Source organism: Condylura cristata, unplaced genomic scaffold (assembly GCF_000260355.1).
Source record: "Condylura cristata isolate star-nosed mole 26May11 unplaced genomic scaffold, ConCri1.0 scaffold00006, whole genome shotgun sequence".
Taxonomy (NCBI): Eukaryota; Metazoa; Chordata; class Mammalia; order Eulipotyphla; family Talpidae; genus Condylura; species Condylura cristata.
This window is the reverse complement of record NW_004567107.1, coordinates 67,239,641-67,253,626: the sequence shown is the minus strand read 5'-3', so window position 1 is coordinate 67,253,626 and position 13,986 is coordinate 67,239,641. Positions and strand designations below refer to the sequence as shown.

Below are 13,986 nucleotides of genomic sequence, written 5' to 3'. Positions count from 1 at the left end.
CATTGAGGAGACAGCAGGTCCTTTGTAGATAGTTTCATTGGGACTTCAGTATCTCCACAGACTTCCAGACCTCCATAGACCTCTGTAGAGTTCAAGACCTCCATAGATCTGGCCATTGCATTTGCCTCTGTCCCTGCCTCTAACATTGGCTATAGAAAGCACCATCCGGCCCTCCCTGGTGGCACAGAGGGTTAAACGCAGCACTAAGAAGCTTAAACAACTTCCTCATGAGTTCGATTCCCGCCTGCCCAGGAGGTGACCACATGGCGCAGCAGACCTTTCCTGACCAGCCCGCTGCTCCCCTCTGCAGTGTACTTTGTCAATCTGCCTGTTCTGCTCCCCTCTCTGTCTCTGGTGAATCCGCTCACCCTTCGCATCTCTGGCCTGCACCCCTTTTCTATATGAATAAATAAATCTTTAAAAAAAAAAAACAAACCACCATCAGCCTGGGTCCAGTGTCTCCACAAAAGCTGTTTGCTCTTTGGTACATGCCAACAGCTGACAAAGAGCTGTAACAGTGGTGTCTCTTGACCACCTCCCAGTGACCCAGTGACTGGAGCTGACAAGCACTACTGAGCAGTACAGATCTGCACTGTTGACCAGTGACTAGCACTGCTGACCTGTGTTCAACTACCTTTGAGAGCTATCTAATTCTGAGCACCTGGCACCACTTCTGAGTGCTGTTGAATTTAGCTATGTTCAGGCTAGCATATAGTGCTGTCCAACTTCACACTGTTGCTGTGCATTACACCACTACAGTCCTGTGATCACCTCCAGCTGCTACCGTGAGTTAGATCCTGGCCCACTGCTTAACAGTGTGCCACCAGCTCCCGGCACTAGCCAAAGGAACAATGCCATCTTGCACAAGCAGCCTTTGTTTGGACTCTGGACACTATAGATACTATCTGGGGTAAGACAGTCAGTGATTTGAAACTCTTTCCTTCTTCTCAAGCACCCCTTTTTTAATAAACCCCATTGTGATTGCAACTGAGCCTGAGGGCATTAAATCCTGCAGGCAGTGCTTGTAATAAAGACAGTTATACAGTATCAAATTATGGCATACATTGCAAAGGTAAGGATCAAAGTTATACATTGTGACATTTTTCAAGGAATATTAACCATCTCTCCTCACACCAGGGAGGACATTCCTCCTGTCCAGATGATGGCTCTAGGTAGAACCAACAGTTTTCTCAAGGTTCATCACCGGAGGTCTGCCAATGGTCACGTAACCTCGAGGCCCGTTTTTGGGTCCTGTTTGCACAAGCGTGCTCAGCGCTCTGGTCATCATGACCTTGCCATATTCCACAGGTGCACCTGGCTGTGACTCTATTGTTTCTCCACAATAGAAAAGACAAAATCTAACAGCATCAAACAGAGGAAAGCAAAAAGATGAAGGATATAGAATGCTACTCAAAAAAAGTATTGACAGTCACATCCAGTTTGGCTACTATAATTTACATGGAATCATGTTACATGTAGCTTCCTAGACTAGTCATACTTACTGGAATTGTCCACAGAATTCCAGTTATTAATCCATATATTTTTTTTAAAGATTCATTTAGTTATGCATACAGAACTGGGGTGTAGGCCAGAGGTTCAGGGGCAGTGAAAGGCTTCACCAGAGACTGAGTGGGGAGCAGAACAGGCAGAGTGATGAAGTACACTGCTGAAGGGAGCAGTGGGCGGGTCAGGAGAGGTCTGCAGCACCATGTGGTTCACCTCCAGGTCTGGGAATTGAACTCATGCTGAAGTGGCTTTAGCTTCTTAGTGTTGTGCTTTAACCCGCTACACCACCAGGGAGGGCCCTATTCATCCGTCTTTAAAACTTTGTATTCCATAGTGACTTCATGTGTGTAACTACATTTTTTTTCTATAAAACTTGGTATTACACACAAAACCCAAGTGAATACTTAGTTTTAGGTGAAGGTGTTATCTTTAATTCAGAAACTGATAAATTTCTTCAGGAAAACATCGGAAACAAACTTTCAATATTTACTTGAAATGTGCTTAGCAAAATATAAGATTTTAATCTGATCAATTCCACTCATTTGATGTTTCCTGAAGTTCAGTTTGTGGTAAAGGTTTTTGTGTTCTTCCCTGAGATATAACCAATCTTTAACGATGGTTTCTGCATACTGACAGTTTCCTCATGCAAAGTCCCTGGTACAATGAGATTGAATTCATATAGCTCTTGTGATATTTATGGTATTCATTGGATTTCATTTCACTCTGAAATTGCCTGAGCTATGGGCTTTAATCAACAGATCAAAATTACTAATTGATCAACAGAATACAACCTCAATTCATTCTTTAAAATTAAAATCGACTTGTGGAGATTGTTGACTTTTTGTGGAGACTAGTTTCATTAACTCAGATCAGATCCCAGCTTCTTTCGCCCCTTGTTCAATACACAGAACCAAAGTCTGTGAAGGAAATCTCTTCATTCCAGCATAATACAGGACAGGAAAAGGAGGAATGTAAGGTGAATTTAGCTTAAATGCAATAGCATCACATTCCATGACAAGTTCCACCCAGATAAAGGACACGAGTAGGAAATTTAGACTAGCTATATGCCTAGCAGAAAATGATATGATTAAGGGAAACTGTGCCAGTCTGTATGAGTTTCTCCACTATATACTACCTAATAATGATTTCCTTTAGGAACTCCAAATTATTTACATGTGAGGCTTGCTTCCTCTGGTATGCATTCTGATGCGCTGCACCCTAAGAGATACCTTGTAGGCAAAAGTTTCTCCGCATTCATTACACTCATAGGGTTTCTCCCCTGAGTGAATTCTCTGATGTACTTTCAAAGCTGAATTTTGTGCAAAAGCTTTCCCACATTCATTGTACTCATAGGGTTTCTCTCCTGTGTGAGTTCTCTGTTGTGCTCTGAGATATGTCTTAGAGAAGGTTATTCCACATTCATTACATTCATAAGGTTTCTCTCCTTTGTGAATTCTCTGGTATGCATAAAAATACGACTTCTGGCAGAAAGATTTTCCACATTCACAACATTTGTATGGTTTCTGCCCTGTGTGGGTACTCAGGTGTGCTCTGAGTTGTGATGTCTTAGAGAAAGCATTCCCACATTCATTACATTTATAGGGTTTCTCCCCTGTGTGAATTCTCTGATGTTCTCTGAGGGTTGCTTTGTAGGCAAAAGGTTTTCTACATATATTACATTCATAAGGATTCTCTCCTTTATGGATTCTCTGGTGTGCACGGAGATGTGACTTTCAGCAGAAAAATTTCCCACATTCACTACATTTGTATGGTTTCTCCCCTGTGTGAACTCTGATGTACTTTCAGAGCTGATTTTCGGACAAAAGCTTTCCCACATTCATTGCACTCATAGTTTCTCTCCTGTGTGAATTCTCTGGTGTGCTCAGAGATGTGATATCTTAGAGTAAGATTTCCCATACTCATTACATTCATAAGGCTTCTCCTGTGTATGAATTTTCTGATGTGCACAAAGGTATGTTCTTTGGGAGAAAGTTCTTCCACATTCTTTATACTCATAGGGTTTCTCTCCTGTGTGCATTCTCTGAAGTGCTCTGAGATGTGCTGTTTTAGAGAAAGTTTTCCCACATTCATTACATTCATAAGTTTTCTCCTCTGCGTGCAATCTCTGTTCTTTGAGATGTTCCATCTTGGAGAATGTTTTTCCATTTTCACTATTTTGACATAGTTTATTTATGTATGTGTTCTCTGGTGTATTACTAGGACAGATTTCTTGTATAATCTCCCTGTTCCATTATCAACAGAAGGTTTCTCTTTTGTGTGAACTCTCAGATGTTCACTGATGTTTGACTTTTGACAGGAACTTTTCCCACATTCATTATATTCATAAAGATTGACACCTGTATGAATTCCAAAGTAATAAATGGGATGTGAAAAGGATTTCCCATACTTCTCATATTCACAAGATTGCTCCCCTAATTGGGTCCTCTGATATGGAATGAGGTATGCTTTCTGATAAAAGGATTTCCTGTGTTCATGAATTTCCAACAATTTATTATTACCTTGCTGGTTTATAATTAGGGCTGAAATTTGATGGAAAATTTTCCCATTTTTACTGCACTAGTAAGATTTCTCTTCTGTGCCAGTTCTTTGAGGTATTGTAAGGTCTAATCTCTGGCTGAAGGCATCGGAACATCTATTATATTCACAAAATTTATCTCCAGTTCATGTCTTTTGTAGTATTACAGGGGCTAGGCTCTTGCTCAAGTTTTCTTCACATTTACTGCTTTTGAAAACACCCTGTATTATTTTTTCATAGTTTTTCCTAAATTAATCATCCTTATAGATGAACAGCTGGTATTACATCAAACTTAAAAGCTTTTGTACACCAATAGACATTAACAAAAACAGACACCCCACTGATTGGGAGAAAATTTTTGCACACAATACTATGATAAGGGACTGATCATAAAGATCTACAAAGAGCTTACAAGACTCAACAAAATCTAAGTACACTTAGAGTAAGGGTAAGTAGGAAAGAGACTACAGGGGTGAAAATGGTTTGAGTGCTGTGGGGAGTCAGGTGGAAGGGTGTCCTTAGAAACAGAAAGAAAATAGTTAAGAAAGGCACAACTGATGCTGTGGTGAGAAGAAAGGCACAATGGATGCTGTGGTGAGGGGATATGGAGCCATAACAATACCCAAAGTTACCTTACATCTATACTCTACTTAGATCTATACTCTAATACACAAATAACAGTGTAAACCAATGTTAACTTAGTAAAAGAAAAAATTGTCATGATACAAAAAAATGAAAGAAAAACAAATGATGTCCTGGTAAACAAAATTAATGAACAAAAGATCAAAATTGAAGCTTTAAATGAGAAATTAACAGTTGCAGTATGTAAAAATATCAAGAGAAAATAAAAAGCCATGGAGAAAGTTATGGAATCAGAATAGATCAATGGAAGAACACATCAGTGACCATTATTACGCTAATGCACAAAAAATTTAGGTGGAAAAAGAAAAACCAAGAATAAAAAAATGAATATCCAACTCTCTGAAGAAAGGCAATATAATAATAATAATATATAAAAACAATTGTATAATACATTATTATATGTCATCATATTGCAATATTATCATATTGCCTTTGATCTTATCTCAGAAGGAGATAAGAATTAAAAGAGAACATATTTAAAGATAAAAATAGAGGAGAAGTTCCCAAACTGAGGGAATGAACTAAATATGTAAATTCATGATATTAAAAGAACACCAGTGTACCTTAACAAAATGGAACCATCACCAAAACATATACTAGTGAACTTCTAAGAATTTGAGGCAAAAAAAGAATATTTAAGTTTTTAGAGGGAAAAAACAGTTAACTTACAAAGGAATCCCACTCAAGTTTACATAGTACTTCTCCAAAGAAACACTGCAGGGAAGAAGGGGATGGAACACATGATAAAATATTTAAAGATAAAATTGCAGGCCAGATTACTCTAGCTGCAAGATGATTGATGGAAATCAAATATAAGAAAGATTTTTGTACACAAACAGAAGACTCTCTGATGGCACAAGGGGTTAAGTCTTGGCACTATCAAGCTATCACAAGCCACTGTACCATGAGTTCGATTCCTGGTCAGGAAGCTAACCCACCTGGGGCAAGGGACCTCCCTCATCTCACCCACTGCTCCCATAAGCAGTGTATTTCCACAGATCTGCCTATTCTGTTCCCCACTCTGTCTCTGGTGGATCCTCTTACCTCTCCCACCCTACAGCTCTGGCTTGTACCCCAGTTCTTGTAATCATAAATCAATAAAAATTAATCTTAATAAACAAAAACAGCAGCTAAAACATTATACTCTTCCTTCAAGAAATGATGAAAGGTGTTCTACTATCTAAATAAAAGAGGGAAACATCTACAACCAACTGAATAAGAAAATAGATGGAATATAAAATTAACCTAAGCTCTAAAGATAGACATAGGCTCAGAATAAAGGGTTGGAAAACAATCCTAAGCAAATGGGAGCCAAAGGAAGACAGGGACATCAGATAAAATAGACAAATGACAATAAAGACACAAACATCCAAAACTGAGGGAACACAGCACTAAAAAGGAAGTTTGTTGCAATGCAGGCTCATCTCAAGAAACAAGGTAATTAAACATCTGAAAAATCAAACAACATAATTCACCACATCAACAAAAGAAAAGATTAAAACCATATGATCACATCAATAGAACAGAAAAAGCATTTGGAAAGATTCAACATATCCATTTATGATGTAAACCATGGGAAAACTGGGCATTAATGAAACATCCAACATCATAAAGACCATATATGGCAAATCTACAAGTAACATCACTCTTGATGGAGATAAACTGAAAGCTGTCCACTGAGATCTGGTAAATGACAAGGATGTTCACTCTCACCACTACCATTCAACATAATATTGGAAGTCCTAGCTAGAGCAATTAGACAAAACAAAGATATAAAAGGAGCCTAAACTGGGAAAAAAGTAAAGCTATCATTATTTGAAGATGATATGATAATAAGTACACTAAAGGCTCCATTAAAAATCTAACTGAAACAATCTGTTGAGCAACAAAATAAATGTAAATAGTGAATTACCTCCCTATATGTTTCTAAACAAACAATGAGCTAGAAGAGGAAGAAACTAAGACAGAAATCCTATTTAAACAACACCAAAAATAAACACAAGGAATAAAGAAAGTGAAAGATCTCTACAAAGAAAGACTACAAACACTTAAATAGAAGACAACAATAAATGGAAAGACATTCATTGCTTATGGGTTGGGAAACTAAACATTGTTCAATATTACAGTTGTCCAAAATGGCCATCTTACCCAAAGCAATATAGAGGCTCAGTGCAATCCTTACTGAAATTTCAATGCACTTTTCAATAAACATGAAATTCATATGCAACCACAAAACACCCTGAAAAACCAAATAAGTTCTGATAGAAAAAAGGAAGAACAGTGGAATCACACTCCCATATTTCAAGCTATATAGCAAAACAATAAAAAGACACACAAATGAAAGGAAAAGAATTGAGAACCCAGCAAGAAATGCACACCTATATGAACAGTTAATCTATGCAAAAGAAGTAAAGAAGTCATCTTCAATAAATAGGGCAAGGAAGTAAAAGTACAAGTTTATCTCAAACCATACACAAAAGTTAACTCAAGATGGTAACAGACTCAGACATAAGATCTAAAACCACAAACCTGAGAAGAAACAGGAAAAACACTATATAACACAGATTTCAGAGATATTTTTGTGGATTCTTTGCCAGCAGAAAGTTAAAAAAAAAAATATATATATATATATATATAAATATAAACAATTGGAGCTATATTAGAAAAGCTTCTATACAAGTTTTAAGGCCAAAAAAATACAGTTAAAGAAGTTGTCACTAATAAAAAACACTTTCTACTAGATGGGAGAGAGTATTTGTCACCTTCTGTCTGACAAGGGGCTAATACCAGCATCTATAAATAATTCATAAAACTCACTAGAAAGAAAATCCCCCAATCCAAAAAAAAATGGAGAAAACTAAACAGGCACTTCTCTAAAGAAAACATACAGATGATCAAGAGGCACATGAAAAAATGTTCATCATCACTTATTATCAGGGAAAGCCAATTCAAACCCTCTTCACATCTGTGAGACTAGTCCATATCAAAAAGACCTAAAACAAGCACTAGTGAGGGTGTGGGAAAAAAAGAACCTCATATATTGTTGGTGGAAATGTGGCTTTATTTAGTCCTGTACAAACAGTAAGGAGTTTCTCAAAATATTAAAAATGAATCCATATGACTCATTATTCTCTCTCTAGGTAACTACCTGAAGAATAAAAATGTATTAATTGCAAGGGAAACATGCATTCCTATGTTAACTGCAGCAAACTATGAAAACAACCTATGTGCCCAAATACAGATGAATGAATCAAGATGTCACAATGAACACGACTCAGCTATCATAAATGATAAAGGCTTGCCATTTGTAACCATGAGGATGAACTAGATGTGATTATCATCAATGAAGTAAGTCAGAAGGATAAGGACAAATAGAGATAATATCACTTACATGTGGAACATAGAAATACCACACAAAGGATAGATTAAACTGAACAAACACAAAACCTAGAAAGCTGACTTTAGAAATGAGGCTACCAGAGAGGTAAGAAGAGCCAAAGGAAAAAGCAAAGTGCGGTGGAGCTTTCCTGGCAGCCTAGGGGTTAAGCCTCAGGGCTATCACTGCTGTGTCCTGATATAGCCAGAGAGCTGACCCACATATGGCACAGCAGAACTCTCCTATCTTGCCTACTGTTCCTCTTACAGTGTATTTCAGTAGATCTGCCTGTTCTGCTTCCTACTCTGATGAATACTCTCTCTCACACACACACCCTTCTGGCCTACACCCCAGTTCAACTATATAAAAACAAGTAAAAAAGTTAAGATTTTATAAAATGTGGGGGAGAGAGCACAATAGGCCATGAGGATGGTAGGTGCTTTGGTTATGGGTGTGGTATAACAACAACATCTGCAGAGAAATCCTGTACGACTAAAACACAAATAACAATGGTATCTCAATTTTAAAAATAAAAATGAGAATATAATTACAAGCCAGCCATCTGCAAGCCAGGAAGAGAGGTCTCACCAGAAATCAAGCCTGTTGGCACCATGATTCTACATTCCTTACTTCAAGAACAGTGAAAAATAAACTGTTTAAGCCATTTAGACTGTAACAGTTGATATTTTGTTAGGCTGGTCTAATTAACTAAAACTTAAGTGGAAATCAAAACCTCAAAGACTTCATAATACTAGAATGGCTAGAACCAAGAAATCAGATAATAAAACTGGTGAAGACGTGGAAAAATTAGAACCTTCATCTGTCACAAGGTCTGTAATATGGTGCAGCCACTCTGGAATATAGGTTGGATGTTCCTCACAGTTACCATACGACCTAGGTTAATTCAATCCTAGGTTAAACTAAAAAAAAATAAGACCTTTTGTCTTTAGAAAAACATATAAATGAATGTTCCTAGTAATATTATTCTATAGTAGCACAAAGAATCCCAAATATTCCTCAACTGAACAAAACAAATATGGTATACAATAAAACATTGCATTGCCATAAAAAGAATGAGATACTGACATGTCTGCATGTTACTTTGTAATGCTAAGTGAAAAAAAATCACAAGACCATTTCATGTATGATTCAATTTATATGAAATGTTCACAACAACCAACATAAAGAAACAAAGAATAGTGGTTGCTAGGGCTGGAGGGTGGGGAGAGGACTAAGGGCTATGAAATCTCTTTTGTGAAATGAAGAAAACTGACTAAGGTAATGCCTACACATATCTCTGCATAAAAGCCACTGAAATGTACACTTTAAGTAACTTGAATAGTATGTGAGTTATATCTAACAAAGCTGTTTAAAAGTAAAAGAAGATCCCCCTGTTAAAATTGAACCCAAAGTGTTCTTCTGTCTGTGCTCATTGAACTGGATACCTCTGATTTAGGAATTCTTCCTCTAAGGACCAGAGCTCTTCTCCTTGCTCCAATTTGAAGATCACTTCAGATTTGGTAGTACAACAGCCAGTAAATGTAAACAGTTGAGGGTATATACAGATTATATATTTAGGCTTTGTGCTTTCTAAAGATGGAGAAAAATATTGCAGCAAAGGCAGCAAAATAAAGGTGTTCATTTGGTATCTGTAATGAAGAAATCATGACAAACATTTTTCTGTTTCACTGGAGGCTTCAGATATACTAGAGTTCTTAATCAAAAGTCTGAACATCATTCTCTATAAAGCATTCATATGTACTGATAATTGAAAAAGGAAATGTAGAGCCCCATGGAAGGTCGGCTCACCCACTGAGACCAGGTGGCTGTAGTTCTCCAGTATCACACCCCTATAGAGGGTCCTCTGGGCAGGGACCACAAACTGCCACTCATCCTTGGTGAACTCCATAGTCACATCTTCTAATGACACTGATCTCTGCAGCATCACATTTTGTTCAAAGATTCAGAATTAGGTGACAAAGAAAATGACCTTTGAGAACCACTACTTTTTCTATTTATTCTTCAGCTTTAGAATGGTTATGAAGAATACCTATTTTTTTTACCTAGTTTTGTCTATAATTTGGAGTTAGTTAAAAAGGGTTTCAATTTACCATGATTTATATACATATTTTTTAAATCTCAGGCTTTTTAATAGAAAAATATTCAACGAAAAAGACTGTACAACTCTTCTACCACCCAAGGGATAACTATCTTGGCAAGTACTTTAAACAATTCTAGGATCTTCATTACCTTCCTTAAACATCTGCATTGAAAATAATGAAGTCAAGAAGGAATACACATAAGTTGCACAGATGTTACACATGATCAAACATATGCATAAATAAAGTTATAGAGCACATGAAGCATGAAGACCAACCTTCCAAGGAGTTAGAATGAAAGAGACCAACCTGTGAACACTATTTACACTGAAGTAAAAGCAACAGATTTCAGGATGGGGATAGAATTATAGCACAGAAGCAGCAAACAATTTAATATAACCATACCCTTGCACCAGCTTAGGTGTATGAGAGTCATCTTGAATGCTGGTTCCAAATTTGGGATCCAACAGGAAGAAAGTGTGTTAGACAAATATTTTAGTGAGTCTGATATAGTCACATGGCTACTGAAGAATTTGTGGAACAAAAAGCTGTCCTGTTGTGTAAACTAGTTTACATGTGGTTTAGAACAGAGAGTTACAAGCAATTCTGCAGGTAACTTAAATTTTCAGAGACAACCAGACAACACCTTGAGCACACACCAATTACAGAAAGAAAAGTACCAAAACAACCTGTGCAAAGGCTGGGAGAAAAATATAGGCCACAAAGTCAGAGAAGATATTTTCTGAAAAATGATAGAAACAGGTGTCTTGGAAACTGAGAAAAAGGAAAGTTTCCACAATAAAAGACTTTAAAGGAGATGGTGAAACATGGAGTTAGAAAGTAGACAAGCAATGGGTAAAGTTTCAGTTACACCAAATCACTGTGTCCTACAAGCCTGTTTTAGGGCATCACACATAAAGTTAGTACACACACACACACACACACACATACAATAATACATTGTACACATAAAAAGTAAGATGGTACAGCTCATGTTAAGAGAGTAGTGCTCTTATCACAATTAAAAGTAGAAAAGAAATAGACAAAAGAGATTAAAAACCAAACTTTCCCCAGTGTTACTTTCCGCAGTTACTTTTCATTCATGTCTGCAGTAATACTGATACTGCTAATGTACCAGAAGCTTAGATAACTAAAACAAATCAACAAAAGAAGAGGAACATCTCTCACGAAATGCACTGTAACCTAACAAAAAATAAAGAAAATTCAAATATATTTTCCAAAACTAAAAATAAAGAAATTAGTGAGAAAATTACACTTTTTTCAATTTTGCCGATCTTCTTAATATATGATTTAATAAAAATCAGTTTGCTCTAAAAGAAAATTAAACTGATAAGTTACATAAGTGAAAAGAATATAAGATTCCAAGAAAATTCTGTAGCTCTATAGCAACAATATAAAACTTAACACTTGTAGACATTAACAAAAGCAATCTATGGAACATTTATATAAGAAACACGGCTGAATCACAGTAAGAACTGTGATTTCATGTACTTTAATTTATTTCCTCCAATCCTGCTCCAACTCTGCTGTAGTCTGAGGACAGTCCTCAATCAGAATTAAACTCTGAGCAGCATGTTAAGTACAGAACTGACAGCACTGCGCTGGGGTTGAGTCAAAGCTTCATTCCCAGAAAACTGTCATTACTTGGCCTATTTGGTGGTTCCCTCATATATCTGAGCTAATTCAGAGTTCACACAGTATGAAAAGCCTAGTCCTCACAGACATTTGTCATAAACATCTACAAGTATTAGTCTAAATTTGCGGCTACCTGAAGTGGTAAGTAACAGCTGGGACAAACAATGGTCTAATCACAAAGCTTACCAGGAAAAGTTGGGGAATGAGATAGTCACAACCATTTTAAAAAGCTCTGGCTATAGACATGTATAAAAATATGCGTATGCTTAGACCTGTCAACATGTTCACGAAAGATATGAAAAGACCCTAAGCTGTCATCTTTAGGTGACCTTCAGGAAGTGAAGACTAACACACAGTTATAAACAACTGCCTGCTGTTGAAGGCATGCCCAGATACTCAGAGTCCCTTGGCAAAGAATGAGAGACTTAATGGTCCTATGCATTTAAGGAAATGTCTGTAGCAATTTTAAATGCTGCAGGTCACAAAAAACAGAGGCTTTTAAAAAGTCATTAAATAAATAAATTTCAACAACCCCCCCAAAGAGGGAAACATTCTAATTTCTAGAGTTGCTCCATTATCTTATTTTAAATGTCTCTTTTTCTACAAAATAATTTCAAAACAAAGAGAGAAACAAGGAAATAAGACCCATTTTCAGGAAAAAGGTGTTAACAGTTAAATCAGTTTTTGTTTCCTAAGTAGTCGGCTTTCTAAGGAAACTGATACTGAGTTAATATACAATGATTTTGAATCAGCTATTTGACCTGAAGGAAACAAGGTATAAGAACTAAAATAAAAGAATCTGAACATTTCACTAAATAAGAGATCAATAAAGGGAAATTACTAAAAGAAGCCAGAGTTGGAAAGCACAATAACTGAAACAAAAATTTCACTCCTGGGCTTCATATAGCACATTTGAGCTGGTAGAACAAAGAAGGAACAACCTGGACAATATGTATGATGAAATAACACAGTATGAGAAACAAAAGGAAAAATAATGACCAAGAAAATGAACTATGAGGCAGCATCAAGTTTCCCACCATATGCATAATGAGAGTCTCAGACAGAGAGGGGTCTTTCTGTCTAAAAGGATACTTAAAGGTATAATGAGCCAAAAGTCTCCATACTGGATGGAAAAAATTAATCTGTGCATTCAAGAAGTTCAACAATCTTCAAGTTGCATAGTACTGGAGTAAAAGATCCATGCCTGGAAATATGGTAATCAAACTGTCAAAACAACATATAAATAATTTTGAAAGCAGCAAGAGAGTGACTCATTGTGCACAGTATTAACAATTGATAACTAATCAGAAACCATGGAGGACAGAGGTAGTGAGATAACGTATTAAATGTGCTGAAAAAAAAAACTTTTGTTAGAAAATAATTTTTTATACTGTAAGACCAATCAATGGCTACCAGAAAGGAAGGAGGGTAGGTAAGGAGGGTAGGTAAAAAGGGCCCACTGTATGATGGATAGAACTGGACCTTTAATAATGAAGTTAATGTGGGATATACAGATTAACAGATCTTGACCTGTGATGGTGTACACTCCAGAAACATAAATGTTATAATTAAAAAGCTACTAAAAATTTTGTCAACCAAGAATTCTACATTCAGCAAAAGTGAATAAATTAAGTTTTCCAGATAAAAACAAACAAGAAAAACTGGTCTACAAGAAATAATATAGACATAGTTGGGCAAATATATCCAGACAGAAAGTAGATTTGTGGTGGCTTGAGGGGGTGATGGAATGGAGTGAAATGTTCAGAGTATCTTTCTTATTTTTTTTTAAGATTTATTTATTTGTGCATACAGAACTGGGGTACAGGCCAGAGGCTCAGGGGCAGCAAGATGGTGTGTGTTTTAACCCGCTGTGCTACCAGGGAGGGCCGAGAGTATCTTTCTAAATTGATGAAAATATTCTAAAATTGATTATGCTGACTTTTCTACATATCTGTTAATTGTACTAAAACATCAAATACTGGAAGTCCTAGACAGAACAACAAGACAAGAAAAAGGCATACAAGGAATCCAAATAAAGAAAGAAGTAAAGCTATCACTGTTTAAGGATGACATGATAGAGAATCCCAAAAACTCCATAGAAAAACTTATCAAAATAATAAGTAAAGAAGCAGGATAAAAAATCTACACACAGGCCCTCCCTGGTGGCGCAG

At 36.6% G+C, this 13,986-nt stretch overlaps 1 protein-coding gene across 1 annotated transcript; it reads right to left on the bottom strand.

Moving 5' to 3' along the window:
- Positions 1 to 1,168: 1,168 nt before the first annotated feature.
- On the bottom strand, positions 1,169 to 9,969 carry LOC101634453 (zinc finger protein OZF-like). Its single transcript, XM_012721267.1, is given in 6 exon segments — positions 1,169 to 1,358; positions 2,680 to 3,300; positions 3,302 to 3,357; positions 3,359 to 3,699; positions 3,702 to 4,046; positions 9,870 to 9,969. Coding segments are annotated over 6 exon segments (1,653 nt in total).
- Between the last annotated feature and the right edge of the window lie 4,017 nt (positions 9,970 to 13,986).